Below are 24355 nucleotides of genomic sequence, written 5' to 3' on the forward strand. Positions count from 1 at the left end.
GTGGAAATCGTAAATTTGTGGTAATATTAATTGATTCCTAATGGTATTTATTACTTTGAAGTTAACTGTTTCAAAAAAACAAGTTAATTTTTTTACTTTACTGTTTTTGTTCTTTCTTGTATAATTGTTACCAAACCTTTTTATGGACTGGTCGCATATGTTTTCTGGGGATTTATAAGTTTTTTTTGTTTAGTTTTGGGTTTATCTGACGGTATGTTGATTTTGTTATTAAATTTAGTTTTTAAGAGGGACATAAATTTTTTGATGTAATTAATGTTTGTTGTTGTTGTTGTTTGATTTTGCTTTTCGTCTTGACTCGCTTTCTTAATATTGACATATTACAGCAATCTAATGCATCAACTTTTACTCCACTGAGTTATTTGCTTTGGAGGCTATCTTATCGTTGATACAGAATTTTTTGAAAAAGACTTGGGCTTTTTTGGGAATCGCAAAAAATAATTTTCGGGTTCTTCTATCTGTTCCTCATTTGGTAGACAATTATGCCAAATTTGTGGATGGGCGGGGTCGGAACCTTATGTGCCATCGCACATTACCGAGCCGCCTTGTTTGTTTACAAATTCATCGTCCGTCATTTGGAGTCGTGTTTAATTAAACTTCAGTTACCAAGAGAAAGGTTAATTTTTGGGTGACAAGAGACTTGTATGATTAAAATGGATTTTCAGTTGCTTAATTTTTGAGTTCAATTCACAGGTCTAACATAGATCTTCCCGCATTCGAGGCGCTGCTGTGATGTTGACACGGACGTCATGATGTCGACTGCAACGCTCAAAATGTCAGTGTCATTACATAGTAAATCATTAAGTAAAATATGGCACGTGCGTCTGGGGGATGCAAATAAAATGCACCCACTAAGCTGTGGGGGGGGGGGGGGGGAGGTTGACAAACGGAAAAGATGCAGTTAAGTGTATCATCTTGAAAGGCAAACATTTTTTGTAATATCTGAAGCTATTCAAAAAAAAACAGCTCTACCTAAAGTATCGGAATTAAGAAGTATTATGTTTGAAAGATGTGTTAATTTACAGAAATTACCACTCTATCGATTTTCACATATTTACATATATGTACACAAAATTTACGTCTTAACAATTTGATACGTTTCAACCGAATGATCTATTTTTAAGTTTTTTTTACTTTAGAAGCTAGAGCAAGTTCAATCCTTTCGATTTGGCTTGGCTTTCGGCTTGGAGGGCAATCTGTGAAGCGTACCCGCCCTGATGTCTGGGCAATACATTTCTCCCCTTAATCGGACTACTAACAGCAGTCGTATCAAGTCGTAAATTCTCCCGAATAAAGTTTCGGTAGCGACTCGGGTTGTCGTGGTCGGGTGCTAAGGGCGCTGAGGTTTGTCTGTTGAGGTGGGTAGTTTTGTTGAAAGAGTGGAAGTTTTGAGAGGCGTGTATTTGGGGAGGGTGGTATTCGGGTAGGGTTCCGATTAGTTCGTAAGACCAGTGGTTGTATCGTGTCTGAAAACAGTTTCAGTTAAGAAAACGACACTAAGTTCAAAAAACAATTTTTTTATTATTCAAATTTTGAATTCTTGCAATATGCGTGGTCTCCATTATCAAATAATCTTGGTTTATATTGATCTAAAATTTAAATGTTTGCTGATTATTTCTTATTGCCAATCTTAATGTTTTCTCCGATCTCTGACGTTTCTCCCTCTCTCTCTCAGCCTTTTAACTCTCGATTTTTAATTTCCTCGCGTTAATGAACTGGGCTCAAGTACCCTACTGTTGGATGACATTGCTTACGAAAAGACTCCCCTCTCATTGGGTGAGTTCAGTAAAAATTCGGGCTTGTTTCTAATTCATCAAGAGATTGATTCAGCTCAACACAAGCATAAAACCGCTCGTTAAAGTTGTTCAGCTTGGTTAAAGTCTAACTAGTCAAAAAATGGAACAAGCGTGTCACGCCAAAACCAGAATGATGGGATTTGAAGGTTAATTTGAAGGCAAAAAAATAATTTTCAAAAAATGAAAATGATTTTGGAAATATAAAACCCCTTGTTCAATTCAAGTATCCGATAAATTGTCAAGCGCTTTTGAGATAGCAAAAAAAAATTCAAAAAATTCAACATGAAATTTTACATCTTATATAATTATGTATCAAATTTAGACTGAAATTTTCATCAACATGAAACTGTGCATCGACTTTGTTTCATTTCGCCCGCTTGTGAAAAAAACGTCCATTTTGTTACTTTATACAAGGAGCACTAACAGCCACATTTAATATTATCTATAACTTTTAAATAAACTGAAGCCTACGGCGTTGATTATTCGATGAGTCAAGATCCGAAATAGAATTCATTTATAAACGACTGCCGATAAGCTTTAAGGGCTTGATGCAATTTCTGACGACCATTTGGTTTTGAATTAACTGTTTTCAGTAGTTGTTACAACACAGCAGTTCAATTTTTAGCAGATAAAACCTAACTTTTATTGAAAATTTTTGTGCGCTGATTGGCACAAATTTTTTGACTGATTTTAATGCTGAAATTTTTTGAGCTGAAATTTTGCATTTTTTCTAAATGTTTCTATTTTTGCAACAAACTTGCAAGAAAAACATTTCTGCAAGTATCTTGAAATATCTTACATGATGGCCATCCAGTCACAACTAAAGTAGTTACCTGAACAACGAGAGTCGCTCTATACGTCTTTCCATAAGTGCTCGGCTGAAACCCGACTGTGAACAAGTTTCCATTTATGGAAGTGTTCAAACTGGACTCGTGTGCTGGTGCATCCTCGTTGCTATCACAAGTGGGGAGCAGTTGTCCGAATGCGGGGTGAACGGTGAAGGCTGCAGGGTCGGACGAATTGGACGAGAAGAAGGCCTTGAAACTCTCCGGTCGACTAGAAAATTTCACGCTTTTTGGACCGCTGTTAGCGTTACCCCCTATAATTTAACCCGAATGAATTCAAATAAAACTCAAATATAGATTTGTAGGGCTTGTAGGGCAAAATGAAATGATGTAGGGCTGAAAAGATTTGATGTTAAAATATTGAGAATTCAATGTTGCGGGTGAAAAAAGTGCAACCGTTTCATAAATAATTTTATGAAATATCATTGGCGAAAATTTTAGCGACAAGGAAACCAGCATTCTATTCCACTAGAACTGTTTTTGTTCTAAACAACTCACACGTTACAAACGTTTTTTAAAACTCCATATCTTATTGTCGCTGAGTTGCTGTGTTTACTCGAACTTCAGGTGTAAAATTTAGTTTTTTTGGGTAACGTAAGATATGTGTCTTTGAAAACATAACCATGATTAAAAATCCCAATTCACAAAACTCACGTCCATTACTATACTAAATGATGTCAGGAACAAAAGCTAAAATAGCGAAAATCAAATCAGTTCTTTTAATTTTTTGAGGTGTGATCACAGCAAAAAAAAAACGACACTTGAAAAAGCTTCAAAAAATCAAAAAACAAAACATAACCGGCAGATTATTGCCGGAAAATAGCTGCCTTTGATACTCAAAACCACGATTCGGATTAGAAGAAGAGAAAAAAACTAATGAAAAAAATGATTTCTGTACACAAACAATTGTAAGTTCGAAATATTTTGATGTCATTTTGGAGCTGAACATACTCCTGTATCGTAGTGAAACGACACAGGGGCTTGTATCAATACCAATAAGCATTAGAGATGGTAACTAAAAACAATGTTCGGGTACCTGCCATCTAAAATTGGGCTTTATGGGTTCATCCCGTGATACTGACTCTGTTCATTTTGAATTGCTTTCCTGAGCAAATGCTGTCTAAAAACACTTTTAACAGAATGAAAGAAGAGTGAAATTAGCCTAGAGAAGTCAAAAATGCAAAATATTGAACAAGCTGTGATCTAAGGTAAAGCGAAAAAAATTTAGTACGACGAAGTAAAAATTAAAAACAAATATGAACGCCATAATAGCCGGCTGAGAAGCTGAGGCGCTTATGAATAATAATCTGCTGTAATGGTAATATTTTGTAACCAATAGAGTAATCAAAACTATTCTGGTAGATTTTGTTGAAAAAAACCATAGTAAAACATCGCTTCTTGTGAACGATGTTCAAACATCGCTCCCATAGTTAAACATCGCTCCATGAACAAAAAAGGTATTGACGAACATAAAAGGAATTCCCTTGAAACTTTCACCTGATTTTCAATAGCTCTCATTTTGCGCTCAAACCCTGAAAAATGTCCAGTGTAGGTAAAAAGAGAGAAAAAAACAGTAGCAAGCTTACATCGTAGATAACGAGCAAAAACATGCGAATTATATGAATTTCCGAACAAAGCAAAATCTTAAAGCTACACAAAATTTCTCGTTACACACCATAATTTGTTCATTAAAAGGTTAAGCACACTTTAACACTTAGATTCCTCATACTTGGCCTGAAATATTTTAGACTATTGTTTGATGAAGGGAGTAGGCTGACTCCGATGGATTAGACTTTCTTCATACAACTTACATTTAAATTCTGAAATAAAATCAATTGGCAATTACATTTTGCGGTAAAAATAAGAGCAAATTAAACCTAGCAGAAAATTAACAAATGATTCCTAATTTTATTAAGCTTTAAAACATTTTTACGAGGCTTCGTATAGAAATTCAATTTGTTGTACGTAATCAGAGATAGCGAAAATATAAATAATATGAAAAATGAGAGGATAAAACAAATTGGACTTCACGCCAATTGGCATAATGATAATATAATTTTTTAAAAAAAGATGCCATATAAATCTATCGCTAACAACATTTTTCAATGCTTGCAGCTCCTTAGAAGCCACATACAATATCAGCAACTTAAGTAGCAAATATATAAATGATATATCTAGAAAATGTATATCAACGATATTAAACTCTGATTAGCTGGCGAAAGACTCACAATGAGGCAATCCATATGTGATTAAAATGGGCTTCATGTGAAATGATTTTGTGACAAAAATCAGTAAAATTCGCATGTTTTTTTGTCAAAACCCTGCGGATTACAAGAATTTGAGAACAAAGCAAAATCTTTAAGCTACGCAAAATTTTTTTCACACCTTTCTGTTCACCGAATTGTTCAGCACACTTTAACACTTAAATGCAACATTTCTGACCCGAAATATTTTAGACTATTGTTTGATTAAATGAGTAGGCTGACTCCGAGTGATTTGACGTTCTTCATACGACTCACATTCAGAATCCAAAAAAATCAATTAGCAATTAAATTTTGCCGTAAATATAAAAGCAATTTAAACCAAGCAGATAATTAACAAGTAATTCCTAAGTTTAAGCTATAGAACATTTTTACGAGGATTCGTATAGAAGTTCCGTTTGTTGTATGTAATCAAAGATAGCAAAAAAGTAAATGAGGAAAATCAGAAGATAATCCACAATTGAACTTCACGCCAAATGGTTTAATGATAAAATACTTTAACATAGCTGGCAGATTGCCAAAAATTAGCCGCAATAGCTTCGTAGATCTAAGGTCTCAAAAAAAACAGTAAAAAAGACAGACCAAAAGCATTCGTCTTTTCATTGAAGGCTGATATGTTCTATTTTGATTAAAAATCTGTATAAGTTTTTGCTGCCTCTATTATCTGCTCTCTAATAACCCTCATTTAGAGTGACACACACCCATTTGACATTATTTCTTTGAATTAAAGTAAATAAAACTCAATTTCAAAGTGAGGAAGTCATTTTTGAGAGTGAGGTAAGTCAAGTGTGACCAAAAATTTAATAACGCGAATGAACAAAACAACTCGCTCCACTAAAAGCAAAAATGACGTCACGCACGCACATCAGATGAATTTGCATTAGCGAATGAAGAAAACGCAGATTTGAAGTGGTTCTTATGTCATATGGTCGTAACAAAAATCGCGACGACGAAATAAAAAACATAGCCGAGAGAATTCCGGAAGCGACTCGAAGCGTAAAAACTTTACAAAAAACTGAAATTGCAACTAAAGTCATTACCGTTTGTATCAAACCAAAAACTCATCCCCCAGTCTGATCCAAAAATTGGAGAAATTTAAACCACTGTCACCAAAAGAAACAAAATGCAGCAAAAATATATATTATTGAAAACGTTTGGTAACTTTAGAAAAAGTGCAACAAAATTAGGATTGTCAAAACACTGATAGGCTGAAAAAGCTGACAGGGCTGTCAATTGCCCTCAAATAATTCATCATTCAAATCTCAAAACGATCGCGAAAGCAAACGGCAGGTAATAATAATAACTTAAATAAAGAAACTAAGGTAAAATTAAGAAACTTTTCCAAAAATAATACGCAAACTTAAGAATCAGAAATCGACTACAGTAAGATATCTAATCCTTGCAATTAACACAAAAACTTTTTCTTTATCGTATATTTGCTAGACAACATGATTTCAAACTAACTCAAGAATTAAAATAATCCAAGAAAAGCGACAAAAAAACATTCGAAGGCAAGAAACCGTTTAAGAACAATACCAAGGCCAGAACAAAAAATAAAATAAAAAGTGATGTGGGAATTTTGGAAAAGGCTTGCTAGCAAATTCTCAGCACTGCCTTAAGTTCAATGAAATAATTGCAAACCAATGAAATTAAGAAAATCTAAGAAAAAGCTGATATCACTCAATTCTTTAATAACTGAAAAAAACAATAAAACCAATATAAATGTAGGTGCCAAGACAGAGCCAGAATGAAACAAGCCAGAATTCGAAGAACATGGACACAACGTAAGGAACACCGTAACAAAGACTAATTCTTGAAAGTAAAAAAAATCAAAGTAAAAAAACAAGAGAAACGGAACATTTCATTTTTCAGCATTCGAGAAATAGAAGACAATGAGCCATCTGAGACAAAGATCTATCCCCCTGGACGGAACAAAAAAGAAAAAGCAGAAAGCAAACACACGCAACAGTGAAAAATTTTGCACAAAACAATTGTCAAAAAATATTTAAGACTGCATTTATAAAAAATTTTAAACCGTTTTTCAAAAATTAACGCTTAAAAATGATTGAAGTTTTTATTGACACGAAATTAAATACCCTCAAGTTGCAGAAAAAAGGCAAATTCTTGTATTTAAAACAAAAGTACAGACAAAAAACTGAAGAAAAATTTTTAAAAAACTGCAAAAATCTGATTAGCATATGAACAATTTTATAAAAAAAACACGTCGAGGTAGAAAGAGGCTTGGAGCATATGAATTATCAAAGTTAAGTTGCCATATTAACTGATTTTTGACAAAAAAACAGCTAAAAGATCCAAACATGAAGAAATTAATAGAAAAAAGCCAAAAATTAACTTAAAAATCAAGAAATATGTGCCAATTTCGCATTTGAAACGCAATTTCAGGCTATGCAAAATACTGTGCTATCAATTTCCGGGGTTTACATTTCAACATAGCATCGATTGAAAAATATTTCCACAAAAAACTAAATTACAAGCAAAAAAACTAGGCCACTTAGACGAAAAAACGGCTAAAAACGGTTATCTATATGTGCCATTCAGTCAAACACTCGCTCAGAAAAAATTGGTTCACACTGCAATTTTACTCGCTTTCGCTTTTAGGTCAAAACATCGTCTGAACGAATAGTACTTCCGGTAAAAAAAAAACCTTAAGAAAACCAATACTCCTCTTCGAGTCGTAAAAACCTTAAGAAAACCAATACTCCTCTTCGAGTCGTAAAAACAGGAAGTTGCCCTATTAACCGATTTTTGACAAAAACGCGGCTAAAAGATCCAAAAATGAAGAAATTAATAGAAAAAATGCCAAAAAAAACTAAAAAATAAAGAAATAGGTGCCTATTTTGAACTTGAAACGCGTTTTCAGGCTCTGCAAAACACGGTGATATTAAATTCCGAAGTTTACCTTTCCAAAAAAAGCATCGAATAAAAATCATTTCTACAAAAACCAAATTACAAGCAAAAAAATTGGGCCACTTCGACGAGAAAACGGCTAAAAACGGTTATCTATATGTGCCATTCCGTCAAAAACTACTTTTCGAAGTCCAAAAGTCATTCACTAAACGCAGCGCATGATCAAAAAACTTCTCTCGCTCAGAAAAAATAGTTCAAACAGCAATTTTTCTCACTTTCGCTTTCAGGTCAAAACAGCGTCTGAACGAATAGTACTTCCGGTAAAAAAAAACATAGCCGGAAGAATTCCGGAAGCGACTCGAAGCACCAAAACTTCACAAAAAGCTGAAGCCATTACCTTTTGTATTAAACCGTTAACTCATTACCTCCCCGGGTCTGATCTTAAAAATCGGTGAAATTTAGACCACTGTCACCAAGAGAAAGAAAATGCAGCAAAATTTTATTATTGAAAACGTTTGGTAACGTTAATAAAGTCTGAAATCTTTAGGAAGGTCAAAAAACTGTTAACCTGACAAAGCTTACAGTCCCATCAATTGCCCTCAGATAATTAATGATTCTAATGTCAAAAAGATCGCGAAAGCAAACGGCAGATAAAAACTTTTCAAAAAGACAGGAAAGTCAAAATTATTCAAAAAAGAGTGCTCAAACTTAAGAATCAGAGAACCACTACAATTAGATTTCTAATCACGGCAATTAAGACAAAAATAATACATGATTCTTCCTTGTTGTATATATGCTGGACAACATGATTTCATACTAATTCAAAAATTAATTTAATCATAGAAAAACAAAAGCAACAGAATAATATTCAAAGGCAAAAGATTGTCTAAAAACAATACCAAGCCCGGAAGAAAAATGCAATGAATAGTAATAAGTAGAAATGTTGGAAAAGACTTTCTAGCAAACTCACAGTACTGCCTTATTTTGAATTAAATCAATTGCAAACCGAAGAAACCAAGATCTATGAAAACGCTGAATTCATTCAATTTTTTAACAACCGAAAAAATCAATATAATGAATATAAAAGTAGATGCCATGAAAAAAACTAGAATGATGCAAACGAGAATGTGAAGAATTTGGACACAATATTAGGAACACCGTAACAAAAAGACCAATTCTTGATTTTTGAAAGTTAAAAATCAAATTTAAAAAAATCAAGAAAAACGAGTACATTTCATTGATCAGCATTCGAGACATAGAAAAGACAACGAGTCATTCGAGACAAAAATCCAACTTGCTGAACAGAATAAAATAAGAAAAAGCAGAATTCAGACATACGAAACAATGAAACATTTTGCAAAAAGTGGTCAAAAAATATTTAAGACTGCATTTATGAAAAAAAAATTATATGTTTTTTCAAAAACTTAACACCAAAAAATGATTGAATTTTTATTGAAACAAAATTAAAGTCCCTCATATTCCCCAAAATACTATTTCTAGTAATTAAAAGCAAAATACAAACAAAAAACTGATAAAAATTGGCAAAGAACTACGAAAATCGGATTAGCAAATGTACAATTTTATGAAACAAAATTACATCGAGGTAGAAAGAGGCATTGAGCATGTAAATTATCAAAGGGAAGTCGCCAAATTAACTGACTTTTGACAAGAAAAAACAGCTAAAAGATCCAAAAATGAAGAAATTAATAGAAAAAAAAACCAAAAATTAACTAAAAAATCAAGAAATATGTGCCAATTTTGCATTTGAAACGCAATTTCAGGCTATGCAAAATACTGTGCTATCAATTTCCGGGGTTTGCATTTCAACATACCATCGATTAAAAATTATTTCCACAAAAAACTAAATTACAAGCAAAAAAACTAGGCCCCTTAGACGAAAAAACGGCTAAAAACGGTTATCTATATGTGCCATTCAGTCAAAAACTACTTTTCAATGTCAAAACGTCATTCACTAAACACAGTGCATGATCAAAAAACTTCTCTCGCTCAGATAAAATTAGTTCACACTGCAATTTTACTCGCTTTCACTTTTAGCTCAAAACATCGTCTGAACGAATAGTACTTCCGGTAAAAAAAAAATCTTAAGAAAAGCAATACTCCTCTTCGAGTCGTAAAAACCAAGAGAAGGCCAATAATAGCCCCAGCTATCGCTGTGCGGCTATTAAAAATGAAGAGATGTCGATTTTAATCTATCGCTAACAAAATTCTACAATGCTTGCAGCTGCTTAGAGCCACATACAATATCAGCAACTTAAGTAGCAAATATATATATATATATATATATATATATATATATATATATATATATATTTATGTATATATGATATATCTAGAAAATGTTTCAAAGATGTTAAATTCTGGTTAGCCGGCGTAAGACTCACAATTTTGGGTGACGCAATCCATATGTGATTAAAAAGTATTTTTTTTGACATGATTTTTTCTTTGTGACAGGGCCGATTAAAATTACAGCTCATAATAGATCATATGCCTGGTATTTTTAGGATGTTGATACGTCCATCCCAGTATAGTATAATTGATTAAGTAACAGGATTATTAAAACGTGCATCAAAAACATTTGATATTTTTTTTACTAATTTTTCCTGCATCATTCCACCTGTAAATATTAACTGTTAATTCGTTCACACTTCGTTCATATTGTGGATTTATTTTGAACAACCAATCTATGTTTAAAGCGAATAACATTTGAGGCACGGTCATTTTTTATGTCTGCAAAAGCAATTCGGTATCGTAAGACACTTGAAATGTATGGCGAGATAGATGGCTGTGTTGCTCAATAACTCACAGATCCAGAACTCTACACTGACCTGATGTTGGCGTGTAGCTTGATAGTTTTCTGAGCCATCTTGTCCAGTCCTATGGCTTTGATGACCACAGTCTCATCAGTGGGTGGATCAGTGGCCCTCAACTGGATTGGGAACTTCCACACTCCACCTGTTGCTGACGTCACTACCAGGAACACGGTCTCTCTAAAACGAGTGCAAATAGGAGGCTTCATTTTTACTAACCTCAGAACATAACCGACTAACGTCGGAAGAAATGCTCTCAAACGACTAGTGGAGCTCAAATCTATTATAGCCTGCTTCAACTACTTGAAAAAATTTAGTAAAAAGAACAAAATTACACCAGTTTTGGCACAATTTTCATATGACCTTTAGTAGTGAACTACTAAAGGTAGAAAAGTCACAATGGTCAAGCGAAAACATCGGTTGCAGGAAACCAAGACCCACGGAGAAAAAACTCCCACATAATTTTAGATAACAAATAAACCCCCTTCGAAAATATACTCCCAGTAGATAAGAAATAAACCCCCTCGAAAATATACTCCCAGTCGAAAATATACTCCCTAAAATATACTCCCAGATAACAAATAAACCCCCTTCGAAAATATACTCCCAGTAGATAAGAAATAAACCCCCTCGAAAATATACTCCCAGTCGAAAATATACTCCCTAAAATATACTCCCAGATAACAAATAAACCCCCTCGAAAATATACTCCCAGTTGCATCAGAATGCATTATTCTAATATACACTTAATGTCACAAATAGCTCCGTATTTCGAATTTTGTGCGGAACTGTTGGACATCAGGGATGGGCGATACAGTTCCTCTCTTTCGTATCCAGCATCTCTGGTACAATTTCCCCAAAATATAGTTCTACACTTTTTGGGAACTGTCTCAATAGTCTTAAACCAACTTGCACAGCTGCTATATTACCATATAGGCCGGGGACCTTTCCTGGAACTCTTTCCGAGATCAACTTACTGAATTGGCTTTTCTGGTCTGAATATGGCGGTGAATATCAACTTCGCCAGACCAGTGTGGGTGTCCTTGTCCTTTTTGACCAGACTAATAGCCACCATCTTCTCCAACACTCTTCGACTCTGTTCACTCACAAACACCACCTCGTATGTGAACTCTCTTGCAACTGTGTTTGCTAAAATATCATCAAAAACCAATTTGATTTCGCAGTAATGGCGCAAGAACAGAAGTTGCATTCTATTTCTAATAGTAACCAATATGACCCGACGTAGTACACTTGTTTCAAAAAACTTAACTTTCAAAGCAGTTAAGCCGAAAACCATTAACCTAAATGAAGCATATCAACATTTTTCAAAGGAAACAAATGGGGATACTTTTCGTGTGAAATAATAGAACTTTTTTCGTGCGATGAATAATTACATGGTTTTTCGTGTAATTGAGCGCAGCAGGAAAGTGGCCAATTTTTTTTAAAAAATTTCTGTCTGCAAACTGTTCTTTCTTAGCTTTGAGATTTATTATCTGTTTTCGCATGAACAATCGTGCGATTTTTTTCACGAAATTCTTTGTTGTACGATTCACACGAGAAAAATTTAGATTGTAGATAATAACGCCGATAGAAACTGCGAAGATTTATCAGTATATCGGAATTGGCTTGGTCAGAAACTGATCCTCACACATCCCTCTTTACCTTCTTGAATAAACAGCAAACTAACTTTCAGATAGCAACATTCCATCTGGCGATGACAAATGCGGAGATCCAGGCTGCGATCCAGCACCACTGGAAGTTGATGGAAGTCTCGGTTGTGAACTGGCGGGTATTGCCCCTGTTGCAGCCACTGAGGATCCAGGCTTCTTTTTGGACGTCGAAGATCCGGTTCCAATCACTCCTGTTAGAATCACCTCCACTCGTTCTTCCACTCGGTTCCTTGCCTAAAAATAAAAAATAAAAAAAATGGTTGCCGAAAGTCAGAAAATAAATATTGAATTTTGATATCTTTTCCGTGTGTCCCTCCAGCTTAGTGGGTGCATATTATTCGCAACCCCTAGAGTCACGTTACATATTTTTACATAATGATTTACTATGTAAAGACATGTGCTCTGTAACTGGGGGTAAAGGGGGTAGCTGGGCACAAACGGAAAAGATCAGAATTTTGAATAAAGTTCATTTCTGTTATCACTGCTATTGAAGTTTTGGCTTTTTAACATTTTAAATTTATGTACGATCTCCAGGATTGTGTAAAACAGTTTACTTTATAGTTTTATGAATGCAATTCGTGAATCACTAACGACACTATGACAAGATAGGATAATAATATTTTTTTTTAATTTGTCCATGCACACAAATTAGGTCTTTCCCATTATAGCCCCCAATTATGGTATAATGACAATGATCGGGAGCTATCTGACTACTAAGCTTGGGGGCGGGGGCTTTAATGGAAAAGACCTAATTTTATTCAAAAAAATTCTAGTCAACTGCAAAATTTGGTAATGATTGAAGATCGTGCAACTTTTTTTTTTTTTAAATTTTTAAATCGTATTTGTGGAACTATAATTGGTTCTTAGATCCGGTCGTCGAGAAACATCAACCCGGACATATTGCCACGAACTGCTTACATGTCCCGCAAAATGCAATAATTTCCGTCAAAGTGCACATGTTTTAAATCAATCAGCGTTAGCTTAAAACAAGTGATAATTTTGCCGCCAAATAACCCTTAAAACAGCAGCAATTATTAAAACTGGGGCAACTTGACTTCTAGCATAATAACATGATTCCTCTGGCAAATCAGAAAATTCGGTGTCCAAAATTATCCAACAAAATATCGAAATAACAACCTAATCAAATTTGCCTACCTCGCATTCAATTATGAGTGGTTTTTCCTCTCCGATCGTAGACTGTGGCACCCCTTTCACGGGGAACACCCATCTGATTTGACTCACAACCCCGTTAGCATCACGATCTCCAGTGGATCTCTGTAGCTCCTCGCGATCCCAAGGTTCCCCGTCCTCTCGCCTAATGGCAACGGCGCATACACAGTTGCTCGGATCCATAGAATCAGGTGCATAGCTGAAAATGTGAAAGGAATATGAACCTGTGATCTGATGCAATACGTTCATTTAACCTTCACGACAATTTGAACCTCCTTTCAAAAAACAGACTAAAATCCGCATCCGCATCGCTTGTTTTTATGCCACCAGCTTTCTGGGTATTCACCTCAGGTACACACGCTGATTTAACTCATAATGAAGTTTGAAATGGCATAAAATTGGAATTAAGGGTAGTATAACGAAATCAAGCGGATGGGGTTGTGGTTTTATGTGGGGGGGGGGCTGTGCGATTCATATGGGGTTGGGGGTTGAGGAGGCAGGATTTAACTGGAAAAGATCCATTTTTATATTTCAGACGTGATTGCATGCGATTACTGACCTAATCGGAATGTCGAGTATAGACTTGGGTTTGAGTAACACATTTCTGGAGTGTTTCAGTAGAAGACAGAAAGTGCCATTGAGGTCAAAATCGTTCTTCAGTCTCTCGTTGTCTTCTGGTAAACTCTCTCTGTTAGCTGAAAAGGGAAGACAACATCAATCAAAATACCATAATTAGATTAATTAGATCAACTTTCTGTGTCCTACCTCAGATTAATGGGCAAAAACAGTAAATGGGCTCAAAGTATAACCATATGGGCCACAAAAAGCAATGCTGTGATTGAGGGTGAGGGGGTATGGATAGCCTAGAGTTCTGATTTTCTTTTTTTTTCATGAAGTAGGAATGAAACCGTGGTTTTACTATTGCTACAGTTACTAAAGTACATCAAAAGTTTACTAATCACTTTCATTCTCATCAGCCTGCTGTGTGAACAAAAGTATCAATTCTTAAAGACTATAATATTCTTAAGCGCAAGACTGTAATATTCTTAAGCGCGGGGGGGGGGGGGGTACTATACAAAATGTTAAAAATGACCATATAGCTCCCCCCCACACTAAGTGGGGTTGGAACAATTATTGGACGACGGCCATATTCCACCAGGTGGGAAGGAATCTGGAACCAGTTTCTAAGAAAGAAAACTATAACAATCAATATTTTTGTTGAATATTCCAATCATTTTAACAAAAAAAAACAAAGATTCATTTTTTAAGAACCTTACCTGCAAGCATGACATCCACGAACACGTTTTCATCAGTTGGGTTTCTGAATGGGATTATGATGGAACTGTTTGCACTCAACTGGCAGTAGACACTGACCGGGTCCACCTCAACTGGACTCACCCCACTCCCACTCGCCAGGAATACCCACTCTCCGAACTAAACGCCAAGAAATCTTTTTTCTCCTGACCGATTTTTCCCTGTTAGCGAGTGGGAACAAGCAACTGGATAATTGACAATTGATGAATAGGGCTTTCATAGCTTCATAAGTGATAGGACTGTCACCATTATTATTTATATCTGTGAACGTAAGGGTGCCAAAATATCAATTAAGGAAAAATAATCGAACTAAGGCAAAAATTGGGACAAAAGCAGATAGAAGGCTAATGTAGAGATATTTTCGTTTTGTTGAAGGCGATTTGGTTAAGGTTTGATTAGAATCTGGCCGTCTGCCTAATTTTCTCATATATTTGAGTCATAATTTCTAGGAATACTTTCTTGCGCGTTTTCAATTTTGACAGTATCAACCGTTTTCTTTTTGATATAGCAAATCTATAATATGAAATGCACTTCGAGCAGTTCAAACGAGTGAGTGTTTTGCTTTTATCCTTTTGAGACAATCTAGACCATACAATGATTCAAATCAAATGGGCTCGCTGCAACCTACCTCAAGTCAATGCTTTCACTAGAGGCAAGTTCAAAGTCGAAAAAAAACCGTATATGGCTTACAATCTAGAGCAATAGTTGCTATGCAATCAAATAGTCGGGGCATATTTTTCTATTTTGTTTGGAAGGCTGGCATAGAAATAAGCAGGTGCAATACTGAGATTATTTATATGAAGGGTGTAAATTGGATAGAGTTTACTGGCAATAAATTTAAACTTCCGTTCATTTTTTGTTTTACGTAGTTTGCAAAATAATTATCTAAAATAATGTAGGCAAACTAAACTAATGACTGATATGAACGACGATCACGTTTTGAGGGGTCACAGCGTTCTAACTAATCTTGAACAACATTTGCAAAAACTGAAATTATGGATTTGAAAGCAATAGCAAAGCATTGAACTCCGTATCAGATATGCATAATAGTGTAAATCGGTAATGGCTGCCATTTATGGGGACTGCTCAACGTTCCTAGAAACGTAAGTCGTAATCTAACACCAATTTTGTATCATAGTACAAATCAAAAAGGATATGAAGACGCTATGATGTTATGAGAATCCTAAAAGCCTTAAACCGCTTGCGACTTTCGCAGAATTTTGTAATTATGACAGCTTGAGTATTGTAACAGATCTCAAACGACACAAAATTTGTACGCGTCTAAGTTTTACGCCCTGCAGTCGCATGTGCTTTTTTACATAGTAACGCGCTATATAACAACACGTAATTTGTAATCGGATGAATAAAACACATTGGGGGATCAGAATTGATCCAATTTTCAAATTAAGCCCTGTTTTGAGTTGACTTGAATTGATTGAGTTACGTAGACAGAAAAATCATTCTTTGCATAAAATTAGTCAAATATATTTTAAAAAACCCTACGTTGTGACAGGTTTCTGAACATTCTACAAAGTCACTGGAAACGGGAGTCAACAAACGGAATGGGATAGGGTAGGAAAAACTAGTTTGTCAGATCAAGTGTACAGTGGCAATTCTTAAGATGATGTCAATCAAGATTATAATAAACTTTTTGGGTCTTTCCAATCATACATCCCTCACCTCCCGTCCCCTCCGCCTATTTTGTTAGAATTATGTTAACAGATCCCTCGTGAAACGTTATTGTAAGTAGTATAAAAAAATGACTAGAACCTCACCGGGGGGGGGGGGACGGACATTTTTGGAAGCCTGATTTTCTCGGCCCAACAACACCGGGGGGGGGGGGGACGTCTAATTTTTTTTGAAATTGGAATAAAATGTCCCCCCTTATTTTTAAGTTCTAGTCAGTTTTTTTAAGATTTTACGGTGCTATATTATTATTTCATTCGTCTAAAATTTTCTTAGGCTATTTGGAACCAGTTCTAATTCTTTGCAACTTTTGCAACTTTCCCGCCAAAAACTAAGCAGAGCTAGACAAAGGCGCGTTAATATGTCCCACTTTTATACCGCTTATCTCGCCATTTCTACGCACTATTGTTCGCCGCTGCTAACTTTTGCAAATTTTAAGCGTGCATTTATCCGATTTTAACAAAACCTAACCCAATTTTTAGCCAAAAATGTTCCAAATTTTCGGTTTTTTGGTCCCCCACTAGGTTTTTGCGGCAAGATCTTAGAAAAATTTGCCGACAGATCAAAAATTCAAGATTATGGGAACCTAATAAAGGGTTTGGGGGACTCAGGGAAACGAGCTTGAAAACATTTTTGGCTTAAAAAAAACACATAAAGGGGGTTAAAAAAACATTGTCTAGATCAAAATTGTGTGATACATCGTGCTCCAGAATTAAACTTTATCATTTTCATTTAAGCAGCTCTGGATCAGTTGATCAATTTGTTAGTATAAAGCCAGACCTTAAATATTCAGAGAAAGAAACAGTTTATCTTTTGATCGACTCGCCCACTTTATCTTCAATCTCCAGGAAACCAGTCAATAATCGAAAGCGAATTTCTCAATACTTTTCTTTTTCCAAACAGAATAATTTTCATTAAGTAGTGGGGGGAGGTGGAGGTGGAGGCGGGGGAGGAGGTGAAGGTGGAGGTTGGGGAGGAGGTGGAGGTGGAGGTGGGGGAGGAAGTGGAGGTGGAGGTGGGGGAGGAGGTGGAGGTGGGGGAGGAGGTGGAGGGGGAGGTGGAGGTGGGGGAGGAGGTGGAGGTGGGGGAGGAGGTGGAGGTGGAGGTGGGGGAGGTGGAGGTGGAGGTGGGGGAGGAGGTGGAGGTGGATGTGGAGGTGGGGGAAGAGGAAAGTAAATTCACAATGTCCTGTAAATAAGAGGGTAGAGGGAAATTTCACCAAACAGTTCTTGAGTTAGGGGATTTCAACAGATTTCAAACAAATGGTAGTGTAGTTCTAGATAAAATTTCAGAAACAAATTGAGAAATTCGCGAGTTTTCGAGCAGCACAAGCCCCCTCTTACAATTTTCAACGGAAGAAAACGTTTGCCATGGAATATATAAAGGTGAGAACTGATAGTAGAAACTGGAAAAAATACTAGAAAAAGGTATAATCATTTTTTCAAACTCTTTTTAATCCTTGGACATCGTGTAATTTTAATCGACTAATAGATGTTAATCATAGGACAATTCAGACATTTTTTAAGGTTGAATACATTTGGTTTGTTCTATTGGGCTTCAATGACCTTAAATTTCTTATCTGTTTGCGGGAGTGGGGGTCAATTAACAAAAAAATCTTGTTCAACTAAATGAACGAACCTGTTTTTTCAGTCAGGATCAGACACCTGTCATTAATAGATATCTGCTACCACATTCAAGATGGTTCCGCCAAATGTGAAGACTTCACTAAGACGTGAGTTTCCTGAATTTGCTATTTCTTTAATGAAATTTTGTCAAATGACAGCATTGACAAACGTTTCAACAGAGTTGGTCTCTTAACTTTGAAATGACTCTGGTTATAGATTGAAAAAGTCTATGAAGCAGGAAAACCTGTTTTAATTTTCTTTTGTTTAAGCTATTAAATTGTGTCTCAACCGTGGGTTCATTGACCTCCATATTTGCCACTGTGGAAAGTGCAGGAATCCGAGGATCTTTGATATTCAAGATCGAGTTATTCAAGAGGGTGCAAACGGACAACTTCATATCACTCTACGCAACCATTGAGTAAGAAAAACTTGTTATTGCATGGGTTAAGGGTGGGAACTATATGCTCTATCCGGTTTTTTTTCTGTTTAAATCATTCCTTTATTTATATGAACCGGATAAAGGGTAGCAACTTTGGCTTTAAGAAGAATCTGGCTGGGATACTTAAATATATTGCAAGCTTTTAAAATGTGTGTCAGTGTGTTTTGTGCTCAACACTTGCTTTTAGAACGTTTAGCAACAGCGTCAATTACCATAACTCCACTGAGCTATTATATATATATAAAGTATAAATTAGACATCACAAGGCCTAAAGTACACCAGGGACTGAAGGGGGAAGAACCACGTTTGATCAACCTAGGCACTCGGGGTTGTGATGACCGATTTAGTACCCCGGAAACCAACTTGATTCACAAGCACCACCATCACAAAAATTTACGAGTGCCACAGTTTATATAAAAAAAAATTAAAGGTATTAGATAAGCGAGGAGGGAAAAAGGTTTTGTTTAGCTTCACCGGGGGTGAAGTGAACTACCTTTTTCTTTGTTCCATAGCCAAGATGAAGAGAATCAACAAAGTCTACTACATCACTGAGGTACGTATTAGTTTATTCATCTTCGCTACTTGAGTCCATTATCACAGCTCGACGTTTTTTCGCCCTCGAAATTCTAGCTTTTCTCATGTTTTGTCTTTTATTTTTGTTTTGCCTGTGATCTGGTAGAGCCATTTGCTCCACTTGTTGACTCTCTGTGTCTGATTCTACCGCTTGACTTAGTATAAAACCATCACAAGCTGGGTCTGTAGAGGATCCACTGTCCGATAACTCTGACAAATTGTCAAAATCTACCAATTTTGATTCAATTCGTCCTCGCTATAATTTCGCTGGTGAAAACCTGGGTCGGGAATTGAGTTTAAACTTGTGTTGAGAATACTGTTTGAATGTGGAATGTTTGTTGTTTTTTGTGTTTGCTGCTTGTTTTTGTACTGTTGTTGCTGGTGCTGCCTGCTTTCCAGCACCTGCTGCTGGCTTTCCTGCGGCTGCTGCTCGCTTTCCAGCGCCTGCTGCCCAGCTACCGAAGCCTGCTGCCTGCTTTCCTGCTCCTGCTGCCCGCTTTCCTGCGCATGCTGCCCGATTTCCTGCTCGTTTTCGCCCGAGTCATCCGCTCCCCAATCGGGCTCATTCATTATTGACTTGAAGAACATATCCTCTCGTATCGAACGATGACCATAGGGCAGCATGGAAACTTGGTCACTCATAATAAACCGCTTGTCATCGTAGCCTGACAAAGACTTCTTGTTTACAGCAATTGTGTGGAGCCTGTGGTTGCTTGAAGCTATTCGAGTGTTCAGCAAACGCACCACCTCGCCGCCCAAAAGAGTTCGTTTGTACAGCTCGTGGGTCATACTGCGGCGGGCATCTTTTGTCACTCCTTTTGCTGACTGCTTAGCAGGACCTGAAAAAAACTTGATCATTTGCAATTCATCCGAGCTTTCCTGCCTGCAGAAAAAACTTGAACTATCTGAATGCCTAATGCGTGCTTGTTTTTATAGAATGATTGCGTTTGGATGGCGATACAGTGGTACTGAAAAAAGACTTATACTTGCCTTCAGCGAGCTTGATTGAGTACAGCTTCGGCTTCAGACCACAAAACTCTGCAATTGGCCTGCTTCCCATTTCGTCTTTGAACTTTAACGTGACTCGGGCATTGTCCCTGCTGTACAAGGGGTGTTCTGGTGGAAAGTTTGAGAAATCGAACTGCTCAGCGACAGACTTTTTCCGCTGTAGTTCTGCAAAGAAGTCTCGTGAACGCACCTCATATACGAAAGAGTCTGTGTCTGAATAAAGCAAATTGCAGTCAAAGTTTTTCTTCATGACTTTGTAGTGAAACTCGAACATGAACTTCTTTGCCAAGTCCAATATACAGGCACCCACTATGGTTGGCTTGTCCCAAAGTATTTCCGATTGCTGAAGGCATACAGTGACAAGATCTTCACTAATAATTTTTGACGATTGGTACTCGGGCTTGTCTGTCCACTTTAGCGTTTCCTCTTCAGTGCGGGTTAATTTGACTTTCATTCGGTTTCGCTTTCCTTCACAAGTTTTTCCAAAGGACGAATTAACCATCAATTTAAAAAAATCTTCCTCAAATTTATTCTTTGCTTGCTTTCGCTTTTCCGTATTCAGTTTCACGTATGGGGCGAGCCACTTTTGCTGTTTGAATGAAAGCACTCTATGGAGCTTGGTCACTACCAATCCTAGTTCGACATAGAGTTTGAGAGTTTGGTAGTGCAGTGTGTAATTTTGTTTATCAAACAGCGTCTGAATGAGCTTTTTCACCTGCGGGGTTTTTTTAATTTGCATATCGGCCAACAAGCTGCTTTGGTACTCGCTGCGCCAGCATTCATCAATCGCTTCTTTTGTGGGTGCCAAAGGAAAATCAGAATGTAGATCGTGCAGGCTGTCGGGGTAACTTAAATCGACCTCAACTATGTATCCAACTTCATCGTCATCAGGCGTATTCAATATTCGGCGCAAAATTTCCTGGGCCTGCTCATTGGTCCATTCACTTTTGTCAAACATTTCGAATTCATGAAGGGGTAGGGAGAATTTTTCCATGATTCCTCCGTACAGATTATTGGCGTCGATCATTATTATAAACGAAGAAATGTTCTTTGGTTTGTAGTCCGAAAGAAACTTGTTGTTTGCGCGACAAAGCCGCTTGCTGTAAACCGAGCTCACGCCTCCTCTTATGAGACTTTCAACCATGCCAAGGTGTTCTCTCTCTGTTAGATGTAGTTTGGGATTGCATATTTTGAGCATTGCATCCCCTGACAAGCTGGAAGCGGTGTAGTACTGACAGCAGTCGAGTCCATATGTGTCATAACAAACTTTTCGAAAACACAGTACTACTGCAGCGAGGAGAAACACATCTGTTGTCAAATACAAATTGTAGTAGTCACCAATGTTCCGGCAATCGAATAAATTGAACACTTCGATGGCTCGCTTGTATTCATCTTCACTCACTGTTACCTCGTACTGCTGCAAACTGTTTGTCCATTTATTGAGAGGGGGAAGCTGAGCCTCTTGTAATTTTTCAAAGCTATCGACGAAGCAATAAGGGAAGGAGCCTTTTTGTTTTAACAAATTTACCGACTTCGTTGGCCAAGATAAGAAATGTTGTTCCAATAAGGTGAACTGATCAGCTGGCAGGTTCTGCACCAACTTGTCGAGCGACGCATTCATGAATTTGAATGAGTCCAATAGTCTGATATACTCATACTGACTGGTCCAAACACCTTTCTTGTTTTGTGTTGTTTTCATATGCACTCCAATTTGCAATGAGATGAATTTCTCACTTGTGCTTGGCACCACCGAAATTGTATTTTTCTCATTCAGGTTTTGCAGTGCCAATACTACGTGATGAAGGTCATAGTTTGCCAAGTTGTGAGCGAATAGTGGTGTGAAGTTTAAAGTTTTGCGTTTCAAGTTGCACTGCGCATGTGCCCATCCCAGAAATTTTCCTGTGAAGTGACAGTGGTCTAGAACAGTGGGATCTTTTGAAGATGTATTTAGTTCAGTTTTACAAATCCAGCACATGGTAGCCTCATCTTTAGTGATTGTTTGTTCGCCGGAAAAATTTTTGTGTTGTTGTTTCACATCGTATACATCCCTAGCAATCTGCTCCAGTGACTTAACAAATTCAACCATGACATTCGGACCACATTTGAGGTCGAAGTAAAATGGCTTTGTTTCATTCAAAGCAACGAAGAGAAGAGCATAGCTGCATGGTTTATGTTCCTCCAATGCCCTAGTAACTGAGTTTTGTTGTGTGTTGTAATTGTGGACAACTGGTTCAATTATTGATTCCAGATCGAAAAATCCAACTATCGGCGCAAACCATCGGGCTTGAACATTTTTGAATTCAAAGTTTTGCTGTTCCACTTTGGGCATTTTTATTATTGCTTGCGTGTTTTGATGACAAATTTCTTCATGTCTCCCATGTCTATCCAATGAAGTGCTGATATGGAAACAGTTACGACACAAATGATTGTCAATGAGCTGGTTTTTTCCAAGATACTTATGGATAAGCCCCCTGATGTTGGTGATCAGGACATAGTGATGCATTGAACCATCACTTAGCAAGAGCAGATCCAGGTTGAAACTAAAGTTTCGATTATTTGATATGCGGAAAGGAATCAGTTTCTTATTCGAGTGTCGGAAAACATTAACGCGTACCTGGTTCAGCTCTTCAAATTTTTCCATTTGGTGAAAAGCCATAGGCATCATGAATTCACCAACCGGTTGTTTTGCTCTTGGATTTTCCGAACTGTACATGATTGGATTTGTTTTTTGCCTCCATGGAGCATTAGGCGGTATCAATTGTGGCCCAAATGTCTTATGAAATTGAGCTGTATAGCAGTAGAGAAAACATTTCTCGTCTTGTCGGTTGCGAATATTCAACAGGTACTGGCTTTTTGCTAGTTCAGTAGGCAAGGCCAAATACGACGATGCTGCAATCGGCTTTGACCTGGCGAGTCTCAGTTCAATGTTTTCAATTCTATCTACTGTCCAACCGCTACCATGGGATGCAAAGTTGTTCAGTGCGAGCAGCATTTGTTCAACCATTCCAGCGAAACAGGATTTGCTCAAGCCTGTGAAGTCGACCCGCTGCATTTTTGAGTTGATGTATATTTTGATGCGATCTGGCTGGCTGCTAACATTTTCATCGCTCGTTGGTTTTGTGAGTTGTACCAGTGCGCTAAACTGAAGTTTTTGTGCTTGATTTTGGGTGTTGAGATGAACAACGTTTTCAATCTCATCACGTTTGCTACGCATGAAACTTAGCAAGTCTATTTCATGCTCTCCCACTGGTATGTCATATGTTTTCAACACACCGCCGAATGCTTGCTCGGAATGAAGAATTCCCAAGTTTTGATTGTTTTCAGCATCAGCATCCCATACTGGCAGTCCATGATTTTTATTCATGTGCTCCATGTACTTGAGGTTGTCTGTGAAAAACTTGTTGCAGTAGAGGCAATAGCGTGGGTGGGTTGAGTTGTGTTGTTGTCTCATATGCGTCTCGAGCTCGACAACTTTTTCATTAGCAAATGCGGACTCATCGCACACGAATACGTTTGTTTGTGCATGTTTATGCACATCTTTCATGTGCCGACGTAAGCTTCGTTTGTCCGAAAGTGTCTTTTTGCAAACTCTACACATCTCTGAATTCATTACAGGTGTAAGAACTTGAGACAAATAAGAAACTGGGGTGAAAGTTTTCAAGAGGAAAGAATGAAAGTTTTTTGCTGTTGCTGATTAGTTTTGATCAGATTGTTGAAAATTATTTCAGTAACTTGAGTTGAAAGTTAAGGCAAAAAGCAAATGAGAAAAATTTATAGTTGGAGTGGACACATTTTTACAACACTTTCAACCAATCAGAGTGCGCGTCTTTTTTGTTTACTTTTGGGACTGAAAGCTACTGCTCCACAAATAGTGGTTGGGGGCAGCAAGTCTACCAGACTGTTGTGTCAATATCACAGATGCACTTGTTTACCTGCTTTCCTAGTTTTTGTTGGTTCATCACAGGTGATTCTGAGCTCACAGTTTTACTTCTTATTTACATAGCCTAGTTTTGTTTCACTTTCTCTACTGAATAATAGCAAATGGTGAAATATGTTTATTGACTGTTTGTCATGATATGAAAAATCCAAGCTTTAACTGTTTTATTTCAACCCGGTCTGTTTTTGCTTATTTGTTTACGGCAATGTCTCACATACTTGTCTGTTCAATGTCTGAATTTCGCCGCATCGCCTAAATCCTTCTCTCAAAAAATCATGCAAAGTCTAGCGCTAAGATTGATTGTTAGAGAAAATTAA

At 37.0% G+C, this 24355-nt stretch overlaps 1 protein-coding gene across 5 annotated transcripts in view; it reads right to left on the bottom strand.

Moving 5' to 3' along the window:
• Window positions 1–1014: 1014 nt before the first annotated feature.
• LOC142349892 (cilia- and flagella-associated protein 47-like) overlaps window positions 1015–24355 on the bottom strand; it is a 144330-nt gene continuing 120989 nt past the window's right edge. For all 5 annotated transcript variants that reach the window (XM_075401731.1, XM_075401734.1, XM_075401733.1 and 2 more), the window contains 8 exons: window positions 14734–14890; window positions 14016–14151; window positions 13442–13655; window positions 12304–12520; window positions 11594–11765; window positions 10635–10796; window positions 2648–2870; window positions 1015–1484 (listed from right to left, as the gene is read on the bottom strand). In XM_075401731.1, the coding sequence (XP_075257846.1) occupies window positions 1161–1484; window positions 2648–2870; window positions 10635–10796; window positions 11594–11765; window positions 12304–12520; window positions 13442–13655; window positions 14016–14151; window positions 14734–14890 (1605 nt within the window). In that variant the 3' untranslated portion in view covers window positions 1015–1160. The remainder of the gene's footprint in view (window positions 1485–2647; window positions 2871–10634; window positions 10797–11593; window positions 11766–12303; window positions 12521–13441; window positions 13656–14015; window positions 14152–14733; window positions 14891–24355) is intronic.

Source organism: Convolutriloba macropyga, chromosome 11 (assembly GCF_964194025.1).
Source record: "Convolutriloba macropyga chromosome 11, txConMacr16.3, whole genome shotgun sequence".
Classification (NCBI taxonomy): Eukaryota; Metazoa; Xenacoelomorpha; order Acoela; family Convolutidae; genus Convolutriloba; species Convolutriloba macropyga.